Raw genomic sequence first — 14,236 nt, forward strand, 5'->3', positions numbered from 1 at the left:
GACAATTCCATCTGTCCGTCCATTACCTTGGGGGGGGAATTACTGACCCCCTCAGAGAGGGTCCGCAACTTGGGCGTCCTCGATCCACAGCTCACATTAGAAAACCATCTCTCAGCTGTGGCGAGGGGGGCGTTTGCCCAGGTTCGCCTGGTGCAACAGTTGCGGCCCTATCTGGACCGGGACTCATTGCTCACAGTCACTCATGCCCTCATCACCTCGAGGTTCGACTACTGTAATGCTCTCTACATGGGGCTACCTTTGAAAAGTGTTCGGAAACTTCAGATCATGCAGAATGCAGCTGCGAGAGCAGTCATGGGCTTACCCAGGTATGCCCATGTTTCACCATCACTCCGCAGTCTGCATTGGCTGCCGATCAGTTTCCGGTCACAATTCAAAGTGTTGGTTATGACCTTTAAAGCCCTTCATGGCATCGGACCAGAATATCTCCGAGACCGCCTTCTGCCGCACGAATCCCAGCGACCGATTAGGTCCCACAGAGTGGGCCTCCTCCGGGTCCCGTCAACTAAACAATGTCGGTTGGCGGGTCCCAGGGGAAGAGCCTTCTTTGTGGCGGCACCGGCTCTCTGGAACCAACTCCCCCCGGAGATCAGAACTGCCCCTACTCTTCCTGCCTTCCGTAAACTCCTCAAAACCCACCTTTGCCATCAGGCATGGGGAAATTAAACATCTCCCCCTGGGCATGTTTAATTTAAACATTGTATGCTTGAGTGTGTGTCTGTTAGTATATGGGTTTTTTTAAAATCTTTAAATATTTTAATTAATTGGATTATTATTTGTTTTCACTTGTTGTGAGCCGCCCCGAGTCTTCGGAGAGGGGCGGCATACAAATCCAAATAATAAATAAATAAATAAATAAACATATTGGCTAGATCAGAAGACTGAAGAGCTGTGTTGACTCAGATCACTGGCATTGCAAGGCCGGTGTTTATTTATTTATTCAATTTTTATCCCACTCTTCTCTTTAGACTCAGGGCGGCTTACATAGCACTTTTTAACAGAGCCAGCCTATTGCCCCCACAATCCGGGTCCTCTGTTCCTGTACAATAGCCAACAAATGCCTGTGGAAAGGCCACCCACAGCAGCGAGCGCAAAACTTCCCACCATTCAGCTCTGTTGGATGGTTTTGATTTCTAACAACACAGTTCAGGCAAACATGTTCTCAACATCCATAATTTTTATCCTTACTCGTCCTTATTCGAACTTTTTCTCATTTTGGTTGCTCTGTGCTGTAATTTTTTGAGTTCTGTAGCAAACAAATCACAACAAACATGCTTTAAACCATCTGGCTTTGAATACTAGTTTGGGGGGGGGGTATGTGTGTGTATACATACATACATACATACATACATACATACATACATACATACATGAAACAAAGAAGATTGATGGCTGAAAAAGACCTCATGGTCCATCTAGTCTGGCCTTATACTATTTCCTGTATTTTATCTTAGGATGGATATAAGTTTATCCCAGGCATGTTTAAATTCAGTTACTGTGGATTTACCAACCACGTCTGCTGGAAGTTTATTCAAAGCATCTACTACTCTTTCAGTAAAATAATATTTTCTCATGTTCTGATCTTTCCCCCAACTAACCTGAGATTGTGCTTCATTCTTGTGTTCACTTTCCTTTTAAAAACTTCCCTCCTGAACCTTATTTAACCCTTTAACATATTTAAATGTTTCGATCATGTCCCCCCTTTCCCTTCTGTCCTCCAGGCCAGTGATTTTCAACCTTTTTTGAGCCGCGGCACATTTTTTACATTTACGAAACCCTGGGGCACATTGAGCGGGGCGGGAGGGGGGGCTAAAAAAAGTTTGGACAAAAAAATTCTCTCTCTCTCCCTTCCTTCCTCTTTCTCTCTCTCTCCATCCCTCTCTTTCTTTCTCTTCCTTCCTTCCTGTCTTTCTTGCTCTTTCTCTCCCTCCTTACCTCCATGTCTTTCTCTCTCTCTCCTTCCCTCCCTCTCTTTCTCTCTCTCTCTTGCTTTCTTTCTCTCTCTTGCTCTCTCTCTTGCTTGCTTTCTCGTTCTTTCTCTCTCTCTTGCTTTCTTTCTCTCTCTCTCTTGCTTTCTTTCTTTTTCTTTCTCTCTCTTGCTTTCTTTCTTTTTCTTTCTCTCTCTTGCTTTCTTTCTCTGTTTCTTTTTCTTTCTTTCTTTCTTTCTTTCTTTCTCTCTCTCTCTCTCTCTTTCTCTCTCTTTCTTTCTCTTTCTTTCTCTCTTGCTTTCTTTCTCTCTCTGAGCTTCGCGGCACACCTGACTATGTCTCGCGGCACACTAGTGTGCCACGGCACACTGGTTGAAAAACACTGCTCCAGGCTATACAGGCTGAGTTCATTAAGTCTTTCCTGATAAGTTTTATGCTTAAAACTTCCATCATTTTTGTAGCCCGTCTTTGGACCCGTTCAATTTTGTTTTTATAGATTTTCACGAGTATATGTATGTAGATTGTTGTGAGTTCAGGTTTTTTCCCTGTGTAATATTTTGAGTGTCTTTGCAATGTTTTGGCGAAATCACATTCGCCATCATCAGGCTGAAGTTATTGGTTTTGTGCTGCTTTGAGTATGGTTGAATATGGTGGCGAATGTGATTTCGCCGAAACATCGCAAAGACACTCAAAATATTACACAGGGGAAAAACTGAACTCACAACAATCTACACACACATACATACACACACATATATATCTCATAATTTAAGGTCAATGCCACTTGAAAAAGAAAGGAAAATGTTTAATTTAAAACCATAAATCAGATTTTTCCATCTCCTGGAAGAGAGGGAAGTTTTCCGATAAGCTTGTACAAGTAAATACAATTCAGATTTAACCACAGCTTCCTATATCCAGATCTTGGCATTTGCCCAGATTTAATGACCTTAGGGTAGATTTTCTTAGGCAGCCATTACAGATTGCCAAGCAGGTAGTCCTCAGGCTTTTGGGACTGGAATTTCTGTCACTAGTAATGTGTCCAGAGTGGAAAGTCATGTGACTCCATTGCTCAGTAATGGCAATCCCCACAGTCCCATCTGCTATTCTTAACCCCAGAAGGACACAGGTTATTAACCAAGGATCCCACATGATTACAACATGGGAACAGGAGAGGCAAGCAGGCTGGCAGGTGAGAGCTACAGGTGGATAGGTACCATGGGCAGACAGTATTGAGCATGGGCAGGTATGGGTCCCGGTCAAGCAGGGTAGGAAGGTGTCACAGACAGGTGCTTCAGAGCATGGCTTGCAGGAACAATTTGAGATTTTCTTTGGCAGTTTCCCCATTGACTTTGCTTGCAGGAAACAGTCAGAAAAAGTCACAAATGGCAATCATGTGACTGCAAGATGCTGCAACTCATTTTAACTGCAAGCCGGTTGTCAAAGGCCCAAAACACAATCACGTGACCACGTAAATGCTGCAACAACGACAACTTCAAGGATGAGAAGCAAGTTTGGTGCCAACCTAAGTTTGAATGGTTTCTGAACAAATGGACATAACCGGAGTGCTATCTGTTATGCAGTTTGTGTGTTTGTGACTTAGCAAGAAGCAATAGTCAGTGTCCTTCATTTTAAAGAGCTTGGCTAATGGCTTGGCCTAGAAAGGATGAGTACAGACGAAAGTATTTTACTCTCTTCAAGAAAAGTTTCCATAAATTTCTCACGTTTGTATAATTGGCTATATTACATTCATGGTTTGTTTGTTTTTTTAATTTCCACAGAAATATCCTTACAGATTGACAGCTCTGGGTTTAAAATGTGCAAATTCATTATTTCGTAACATTCACTGACCAAAAAGTCATCTAAAATAAAAATCAGAGAAAACTAATTTAGAGTAAGACGCTAAAGCATTCAAATGTAAGCGGCAGGATTTCTATGAATTCTACCATCTTGTCCGTTACAAAAGTGAATTCTTCTGGTCTGAGTGACTCAAGCCTAGAAGAACTGTTCATTGGCGCCTTTATTAGAAAGTTCTATAGGTGAGCCAATCAGTTGGTCTTGCCGCTGGCCCATCCAACAAAAAGGATTCTTGGTGTGCTTTCTGAAAAAGAGGAAATAATTTCAGCACAATCTTTAACATAAAGCATTTACTGTTAAACACACAGATCCTCAAACTTTAGGGTATTTATGACACTCTAAAATACTTAATGAATTTGTGTGACATTCTTTTACAGCCTTACCTTCCCTCTGTTCCAAAGCAGCTTTTTCCTAGGGCAGTGATGGCGAACCTATAGGATGGATGCCATGGGTGGCACACGGAGCCATATTTGCTGGCACGTGAGTCGTTACCTTAGCTCAGCTCCAACGTGCATGTGCGTGCCAGCCAGCTGATTTTTGGATCACCCAGAGGCTCTGGGAAGGCATTTTCAGCTTCGAGAGAATCTCCGGGGGAATGGTGAAGGCATTTTTGCCTCTCAAGCTGGGGGAGAGCAAAAATTGGGCCTACCAGGCCCACCAGAGTTTCGGAAATAGGCTGTTTCAGGCCTCCAGAAGGCCTCGGGGAGTGGGCATTTTTGCTGGCCCTAGGTATTGAATTATGGGCATGGCATTCGTGTATGCACGATATCACACACATCTACACTTTCGGCACCTGAGGAAGAAAGGTTCGCCATCACTGGCCTAGAGGATATCAAACTGGCTCCCCATTGCAAAACTGTTTTCTGCAAGAGGTTGCAGAAAACAGGAGCAATTTTTGCCTTCCCCCAACCCCCAGAAGCACTCTGCAGGCATCCCAAACCTTCCACATGCACCATTTTTCACAAGAATGGTGAAAAAACGGGCCCACTTTTGCAAAAAATGGGGTGCACAAAAGGTTTGGGAGACCCGCAGAGTGTTTCTGGGGGAAAGCAAAAATGCCTCTGTTTTTGCAAAAACAATTGGCCCTTTTCCCAAAAATGCCTCTGCTTTTGCAAAAAATTGGCCCTTTTCCCCAAAATGCCTCTGTTTTTGCAAAAAAATTGGCCCTTTTCCCAAAAATGCCTCTGTTTTTGCAAAAAATTGGCCATTTTGCAAATGGCCTTCCCACAGCCCCTAGAAGCACACTGCAGGCCTTCCAAACCCTCTGCACACCACGCCTTTTGCAAAAAACAGGTGAAAAATGGCGCACAGAGGGCTTGGGAGGCCTGCAAAGTACCCCTGGGGCCAGGGAGGACAAAAACATTTTTCTTATCTCTTTGAAATCTTGGTGCATCTTATACACTAGTGCGTCTAATAGTCTGAAAAATACAGTAACTCATATTTATGACGGTTGCAGTGTCCTGGGGTCACATGATCTCCTTTTGCGACCTTCTGACACGCAAAGTCAATGGGGAAGCTAGATTCACCTAGCAACAGTTTGACTAATTTAACAATTACTGTGATTCACTTAATGACTCTGGCAAGAAATGTCGTAAAATGGGGCAAACTCACTTAAATGAAATTTTGGGGTCAGTTGTGATCACAAGTCAAGGACTATCTGTAATACATTTGTCTAGAAACAAGTACAATCTATACGCATATTGCGTGGTACTTACTGTTTTGCCAGTTCCATGGATATTTGCTCTAAAGAGTATCCTTTAGTCTCTGGTATACAGATAATGACAAAAGCTAATGTTGCTAGGCTCATCAGGGCATAAATGAAAAATATCCAGGGTAAGCCAAGTAGGTCTACAAAGAATAAAAATTGTTTGACTCAGATACTTTAGGGACCCCAATTCTTAGACAAACAGTCTGAGGTTACCCAAGATGTGCTATAACATACAAATCGTAATACACAGAATAACAGCAGCAACAAAACCAGTTCAACACTGAAAAACATACATTCTAACTGTTTTGTTTTCAACGTATAGAAATTACTGGCGTACAAAGCAAAACTTTATAGCAGATTCTAGAAAGGACATTATGACATATTTAAAAGTACTACTCGATTGTCATTTGCTTGAACATAAAGGGGAATGGCTATTTTCTCTCTTTACTTTCGTTCTGAGAGTGATTTTGTCATATAATACTAAAAATATCTCTTTATCTATAAAAGTCCTCTAATCAGAGGTGGTATTCAGCTGGTTCTGGCGAACCGGTATCAGAAATTTTGAGTAGTTCGGAGAACATGCAAATACCACCTCTGGCTGGCCCAGCCCCCATCTATCCACTGCTTCCCGAGTCCCAGCTGATCTGCTGGGTCTTTTTTTGTTGCCCTGCACAGGAGAACGGAGTTGGAAAGTAGGTTAGTGGGGTGCGAATGGAGATTTTGTAGTATCCTTCCCCCAGGAGTAGAAAGGGAATGGGGATTTTTCAGTATCGTTCCCCTGCTATGCCCACCACAATTGAATCCCACCACAAGATCCCCAGCAATGAAGCATCCACAAATGTTTGGACTTTCCCAGATTTCTGGGATTCTTCTCAAATATGCATCAATTCATTTTATTTTTAAAGTATTACACCAAGAGGAGAAAAGGGCTGGTTATGTAGTTCCCCAGCCACAGCAAACTTACTTGTTACAGTCAAAAACGTTGATGAGATAAGGAGATTAACCCCCCAGTTGATGCTTGATGTGAAAGCAATTGCTCTTCCTCTGATCCCTGCAGGAAATATTTCACTTAACACCAACCATGACACTGAAATTGAAAAACAAAATCTGTTAGCTAATCAGGTTTTCAAGCAACCGAGTAGTTAATGCCTGGAACTCACTACCGGACTCTGTAGTTTCATCACCAAACCCAGGAGTGGGCTACTGCCTGGACATTGAAGGGGGGAGAACGCAGTGGGGTAGCGAAAATGGAGCTCCACCCCAGAACACCCAATTTGCATTGAAAGATGAAAGAAAATGCAGGGAATCCTGCATAAGCCACGCTCAGAGTGTGGTAGTAACTATCCACAATAGACCTCACCTAATTCCTAAGAGGCCAGTAAAGGGTGTGCATTAAGTGCACCAGCCTGCCTACCTAATGTTTTCCTCTAATTAGTACCCGTCTCATGTATATAAACAGTGGTGTATCTATCACATATTATTGATGAATTTTTAAAATTAAGGGAGACTAGGATAGCACTATTTCGGCCTTGTTCTGGCCTCATCAGCTAGCCATCAGCTAGTGGTGTATCTATTTATACTACCAATACATACTTGACAAAATAAATTAAATAAATAAAAATAAAATAAAACTGTTCTACACTGATCCCTCATAGTTCCATTAAATTCTGAATTGTCAACTACAGCAGAGGTTCCAGAAGCAGAAGGAAGAAACCCCCAGATAATAAAATCTGAATGGTTATCTTAAAACGAGGTACTTTTTAAAAAATAAGTCCCCGACCCTCTGGAATCAACTCCCCCCGGAGATCAGGACTGCCCCCACCCTCCTTGCCTTTTGCAAACTCCTTAAATCCCACCTCTGCCGTCAGGCATGGGGAAACTGATTCCCCTGGGCCACTCCATTTTATGCATGGTTTGTCTGAGATGTATGACTGTTTTATATTAAGGGTTTTAAATTGTGTTTTTTTAACTATTGGATTTGTATTGTGTTCTGTTGTTGTGAGCCGCTCAGAGTCTCTGAAGAGGGGCGGCATACAAATCTAAATAATAATAATAATAATAATAATAATAATAATAATAATAATAATAATAGTAGTAGTAGTAGTAATAAATGATCCTTTAAAAAAACAGCAGTACATCCAAGCACAAAATACTTAGGATACTGTGATTAAAATATAAAAATAAAGCAGTTTGTAGTCTCCATGTGGTAAACAATGGGGGGGGGGGGTTTGTCCCAGGTCTTAACCAACAACCTGACTTTCTCCTTTTTGTGTCTTGAAACTACATTCCAAGCTGACTTATATAAAAGGTGCTCCTTGGTGACCTTGAAGGACTTCCCAAGTAGGCATGGAGACCAAATGAATGCCTTCTGATTTATTGTCTCCATTGTCTTAAATGAATTAGATTATATTTGCTGATCAGGGGCAATGATTCTTTTCTAAACATGTATCTGGGAACACCCATTTGATTTTATTTTGGATGTTAAACACTGCCACCATAACGCCTGGTCGCTTAGTTGCAATCTAATCCTCTCCTTTTCACTGTGTTTATCTGTTTTGAGTCACCCAGAAGAGGTGGACATACATAACAAATTGAATAAATTAGTGTTGGTCACATAATCAGCCAGATATTTAAACTGGATTTGGTATTTTATTCTACCCATCAAGTCTTTCCCAAGGGCCAGGTTAGGTAGATGTTGCTGTTTATTAATTTCAAAATGAGGGCACAAGCTGTTCCAAGTAAAGCTACCTTCTGTAAATGTTGGTGGTTTTGTCAATGCCAGTAGTGTTCGAGTAGTCCTCCAGAGTTTGTAGAAGTCATTATTATCTAATTTCCCTTAAGTGAGGAACAAGTAGCATCTCAAAATTAGCTATCTTTAAGTTAAGCGGTTTCTTTATTTTATTTTATTATTTAGATTTGTATGCCGCCCCTCTCCGCAGACTCGGGGCGGCTCACAGCAAGATACAACAGTTCATAACAAATCCAAATATAATTTAAAATATTTAAAAAGAACCCCATTTTACTAACAAACACACACACAAACATACCATGCATAAATTGTACATGCCCGGGGGAGGTGTTTCAGTTCCCCCATGCCTGACAACAAAGGTGGGTTACATCTTGCCCCGGCTGAATGGCTATGAATGTTTTAATATCAAGGGTTTTTAAAATTGCTTTTATTGTATTTATATTGCTGTTCGTCGCCCAGAGTCCGTAAGGAGTTGGGTGACCTATAAATCTCAACAATTAATTAATTAATTAATTAATTAATTAATTAATTATTGAGATTTATAGGCCATCCAACTATAAATTGGCATTAATTAATTAATTAATAAGTAAGCAAGCTGCAGCCATTTTTCTGTTCGTCTGTTGTCACACAGAGGGAGAAGCGGCCAAGAGTTGAAAATCATTATTAGACGCAACAAAGAGCCTTCTTGTGAGAACCAAGGTCATCTCTATTGGCAGCGGATTGGGGAAGGAGTGCCCGAAGAGCCTTGAATTGGTCAATGTGACCTGTGATATCTGGGGATAGGGTTATTTCCTAGTTTCCGGGGGATAGATTTAGAATTGGTTTTTCCATTGAAGTTGTGCCAATATGATGTACTCAATAAACAGGGTCACTGAGCAGAAGCCAAGTCTTAAGAGTTCTGATTTGTTGGGTTCATTAGTCGGAGTCTTAATGCATAGGTAATTTTCCAAATAAAGATCTCAATCTTAAGAAGGCAGCAAGATCGGTTCCCTTGCTGTTGCTCCCATACTGTTCCATCACTTTTGAGGTTTCTCCTCCTTGCTCTGCTTTGGGGGAAAGTTCCTGCACTGAAAGAGGGGACATGAACTAGTGAGAGGCCTCATACAGTAGTCTCAAGTAGTAGTCTCTTGAAATTCAAGTGTGGCTTTAATTTGAAACAAGGCAATGTTATAAAAAGAAACTAGAATATAACAATGCCCCATCCAGGTCTGTGACTTTGCTGCTTTAATATGTTGTCTTGCTAGGATTACTTGCTTCAAATGCTCAGTGATAATGAATCAATCACGGAGCATTTGAAGCAAGTAATCCTACCAAGACAACATGTTAAAGCAGCAAAGTTTATGTTAACATACTTTTTCACATCTATTATTCAGAACAGGGCAAGCCTGTTCTTGTTTGATTTCCAGCAGCCTTCCTTGGAGACGGGGACTGTTTCTTTCACATTAATAGCATTATTAATAATTGTGATTCAGGTACTTCTCAAGTAGAATTTATTTTTTTAAATTGAAAGGAAGGGTGGTCAGTGTTCCAATTAACATCTAAGTTGAAATCAGAGTCCAAGGCAAAGAGTTCCTCAAAGTTCCAATTTATTCTTAGAGCCATCTTGGCAAGTCTCTGGGGAAACCTGAATCTGATTTTCTAAGGATTTCCACTTCCAGTTTAAAGTTCCTTCCTCTGTCCCATACCCACAAGTTTGTTACATGGACCACTAATCTTCTGCCACTAGGTCTGTACACGCTCATCTTCTTCCGGTCCAGTGCTGGACAAAGGATGGCCTTGAACTCTAAAAGGAATTTATTTTGTCTACCTCTAAGTCGTCATGAAACCGCCCCTCCCAACTTCCCACAGCAAGAAACATCCCAAAAGAATATAGCATAATGTGGCAGACCAAGACCTCCAAGCATTTTGGCTTCGCCCTGACAAAAGGTTTAATCAAAGCTGGATATTCAAGCTACCATCCTATTCATTACACCTAATCTGTTAAAGGTTCTGAAGAACAGACAGACATTTTAAGTTTTCATTCCACCTGATGCTCCGAAACACTACAATGGAGTCAAAAGATACGAAGCAAAAGGTTTCTTGGGATTTTAGGAAATCTGAGCCAAAGAGGCCAAAGAAATTACAGTGGTACCTCTACTTATGAATTTAATTCATTCCGTGACCAGGTTCTTAAGTAGAAAAGTTTGTAAGAAGAAGCAATTTTTCCCATAGGAATCAATGTAAAAGCAAATAATGTGTGTGATTGGGGAAACCACAGGGAGGGTGGGGAGGACCTATTTCCTCCCAGGATATTCCTAGAGAGGCCCCACGGAGGCTTCTCTCCACCTTTTCCGGGCCTGTTTCCTCCCAGGAGATTCCTAGAGAAGCCCCACGGAGGCTTCTCCCTGCCTTTTCCGCTTAGAGTTTTGGAGGCTCGGGTGGAAAATGGTTCTTGAGAGGAGGCAAAAAAATCTTGAACACCCGGTTCTTATCTAGAAAAGTTCATAAGTAGAGGCGTTCTTAGGTAGAGATACCACTGTACTAACAATTATGAAAGAGGGAAATTCTTCATTTTTGAGAGTATTGATATATACATTCGTTTAGCTGCTAGTAATTTAGAATAACCTAGCCTAAAATAGAATGCAGAAAGGAGCTGCTGGATTTAATTTAATCATCTTTAAGAATGTATAACCAATGACTTTTTAAAAGCCTAGTTCAGTGATGGTGACCCTTTTTTGGCTCGGGTGCCGATACGGCTCTGCGTGCCACCTGTGGCACCCGTGCCATAGGTTTGCCATCACTGCCTTATGACATTGCCCCCCCCCCCCCCGGGGGAGTGTCTGTGCATCACAGGTTGAGAACCACTGTCCTAGACATACTGTCTTGACACATCAGCAAAAGCTTTTGCTTTACAATTTTTGTTGTAAAACTTTCCTGTTTATTATTTATTTATTTTAATATGAGCCGAGGTGGCGCAGTGGGTAGAGTGCAGTACTACAGCTGAATTCTAGATCTGTAGGTCAGCGGCTCAAATCTCATCACCGGCTCAAGGTTGACTCAGCCTTCCATCCTTCCGAGGTGGGTAAAATGAGGACCCGGATTGTGGGGGCAATAGGCTGGCTCTGTTAAAAAGTGCTATTGCTAACATATTGTAAGCCGCTCTGAGTCTAAGAAGAATGGCGGCATTAAAAAAAAATGAATAATAAAAATAATACATTTATTTATTCCATTTCTATGCCACCCTTCTCCTGAGACTCAGTTTAGTGACTTCAGTCCAAGCATCTTAACCTTACACCAAAATATGAGAGAAAGCAAGACTTACTTGGTCCAAGTCCTATGGAGAAAGCTGCAACATAAACCAGCAAGCTAGCCAAAGAAAGCCATTTCAAAAAGGGCTGCACCTTGGCCGGTTCAACTGCAACCTGGGATTCTTCTTGCATTGTGACAAACGTTTTGTCTCCCACCAATGATGTCCCGTTCTGATACTCAGAGTCAGCAATTTCACCCCTCCACCATGATGAACTTTTAACAGGTAAAGTCGTGCCAGCAAAACGTTCCTTGAAAGTCTCATTAGCAAAGGTCACTGCTCCTGCTCCCTGAAACAGAACCTCTTCCATAGACTGGTTTTTACAGACGGTGGTGACATTCACATGTATATTTTGCATCACTAGTCCCAAGGTGATCAATGACACCGACATGAGGGATGAGCCAATACAGAGAAATGTCTTGCTTCCTAAGTGGTCCACAAAAAGAATAGCTGGTATCGTACTGATCACTTTAACCACTCCGACCCCAGTTGAAGCCAGAGTGGCTGCTGCATTGCTCTGAAACCCAACTGATTTCAAAACAGTGGAGGTGTAAAACAAAATGTTGGGCTGTCCAGTGGTTTGTACAAAAAAAACCAGAGCGATCCCTATCAGCAGCCGTGTTCTCATGTTGTCTTTGGAATGGAACAAATCCAGGAAATTATATTGGTGTTCATCTTTCAAGGAAGATTTGATCATGGTGAGTTCTTCGGTAGTGTTCAAAGTTGCCCTGAGTTTTCCAAGCACTTCACTAGCAGCTTCCTCGAAACCTTTCATAAGTAGAAAACGAGGACTGGGCAGAAGAAAATATAAAGCAAAGATCTGTAAAACCCCCAGTGGAATAACAAGGCCGAACATGTACTTCCAGCCATGAGAAACAGTAGCAAAGGCATAATTAGAAATGTAGGCAAAGAGAATGCCCGTAACGATCATGAGTTCGTTCAAAGACACAAGCAAACCTCTTCTGTGATGCGGGGCGATCTCTGCGATATACACACATGTTGCAGTTGTAGAAAGGGAAACAGAAACCCCAATCACAATCCGTCCTACTATAAGCAGTCCATAGGAGGCAAAAATGATCAGAATCAGGCTGCCCGCAACTAGTAAAGCAGATGACAGCATAATGGTAAATCGCCTCCCATATTTGTCTATCAGGATTCCACCAGTTACTGAAGCTAAAAAAGCACCGACAAGAACTGTGCTTACAATGATTTCTTGTTCTCGGCACGAAAGTGTCAGAATGCTAGTTAGTTGAAGAAGAGCTCCAGAGATAACTGCAAGCTCATAACCCATCAAAAATCCACTGATGGCCGCAATGACAGATGATAGGAGAGTAAGCATTCCACAACCTGGAATTTAAAAAATATGAGAAAAATCCATTTAGTTTTGTTGCATCAGTAAATATATCTTAGAAACCATACTTTTCTATGATGCTTCAGCAGTTAAAATGGAGAATTGTATTAAAAGAGTTTTAAATGGATTAACAGGTTTTTTTTATTTAAAAAACTAAGCTGCTGCTGTATAACAGTGTTTCCCCGCTGGCTGGGGAATTCTGGGAGTTGAAGTCCAAATATCTTCAAGTTGCCAAGGTTGGGAAACACTGCTGTATAAGACCAGAGAATTAAGAATTGGGCTAAAGGAAATATTAGTCATGGTCAAGCTGTGACAGAATTTCCTGGATCCCGAATGGAACCAGGATCTGCTGATGAATGGAGCCCAGTCTAGTATTACTGGTCATCAACAAAAATTCCATGACAGAATCTGCTGGTTATGAGTTGAAATGGTATATCTAGAGCAGCGCTATCAAACTCGCATCGTCATGGTGTTATCACATGACATATTGGGACTTTCCCACCCTTTGCTAAACTGGGTAGGGCGGGGCTAGCACCTGATGAATCTGGCCCGTGGGCCACAAGTTTGAAACCCCTGATCTGGAGAAAGTATTTATAACAAAATATCTTTGATCTCCATAATCACTTTTTATTTTTTGGCCAAAACATGGGGCTATTTGGGGTGTCAGAATAATGGACAACTGGAAACCTGAGAAATGGAGCTAATATCAAGGTACCATTTTATTATAAAATTAATAGTTTTATTTTACGTTTCTTATTTTTTTTAAAAAATTCCACAACCTTTTTTCATCCTTCAGATTTAAGGTTTAGGAAAGGACCTAGGTTAACTATACTAGAACTGCTAAACTGCAACATATGAAGTTCCAATTGAAGTAATTTATACAGTACAATGTTAAACTGTTAGTAACAGTTCAGATAATAACTCCCATACTATTTATTTGCGTTTAGTTTTTTTTTAACAAGGAAATAACACACATACCAGAAAAGACATCATAGATGAGGCATAGAGACACACTGGTATAAAAACTATCCAAACAAATAATTGCAGATGATTTTCTATATTCCATCTCTCCCTCTCTCTCTCTCTTTCTTTCCCTTCCCACTCTCTCTCTCTAATATTTCTACTGGTATATCTATTATTATTATTATTATTATTATTATTATTATTATTATTATTATTTAGATTTGTATGCCGCTCCTCTCCAGAGACTCTTTCTCTATCTATCTATCTATCTATCTATCTATCTATCTATCTATCTATCTATCTATCTATCTATCCATCCATCCATCCATCCATCCATCCATCCATCCATCCATCCACACACACACATTGCGTGTATGTG

At 41.1% G+C, this 14,236-nt stretch overlaps 1 protein-coding gene across 1 annotated transcript in view; it reads right to left on the bottom strand.

Moving 5' to 3' along the window:
- Window positions 1-3,614: 3,614 nt before the first annotated feature.
- The window catches only part of SLC2A12 (solute carrier family 2 member 12), a 31,136-nt gene continuing 20,514 nt past the window's right edge, over window positions 3,615-14,236 (bottom strand). The window contains exons 2-5 of the mRNA XM_070733554.1: window positions 11,559-12,890; window positions 6,473-6,595; window positions 5,516-5,648; window positions 3,615-4,044 (exon numbers count right to left, since the gene is read on the bottom strand). Coding sequence (XP_070589655.1) covers window positions 3,939-4,044; window positions 5,516-5,648; window positions 6,473-6,595; window positions 11,559-12,890 — 1,694 coding nt within the window. The 3' untranslated portion in view covers window positions 3,615-3,938. The remainder of the gene's footprint in view (window positions 4,045-5,515; window positions 5,649-6,472; window positions 6,596-11,558; window positions 12,891-14,236) is intronic.

Source organism: Erythrolamprus reginae, chromosome 1 (assembly GCF_031021105.1).
Source record: "Erythrolamprus reginae isolate rEryReg1 chromosome 1, rEryReg1.hap1, whole genome shotgun sequence".
Taxonomy (NCBI): domain Eukaryota; kingdom Metazoa; phylum Chordata; class Lepidosauria; order Squamata; family Dipsadidae; genus Erythrolamprus; species Erythrolamprus reginae.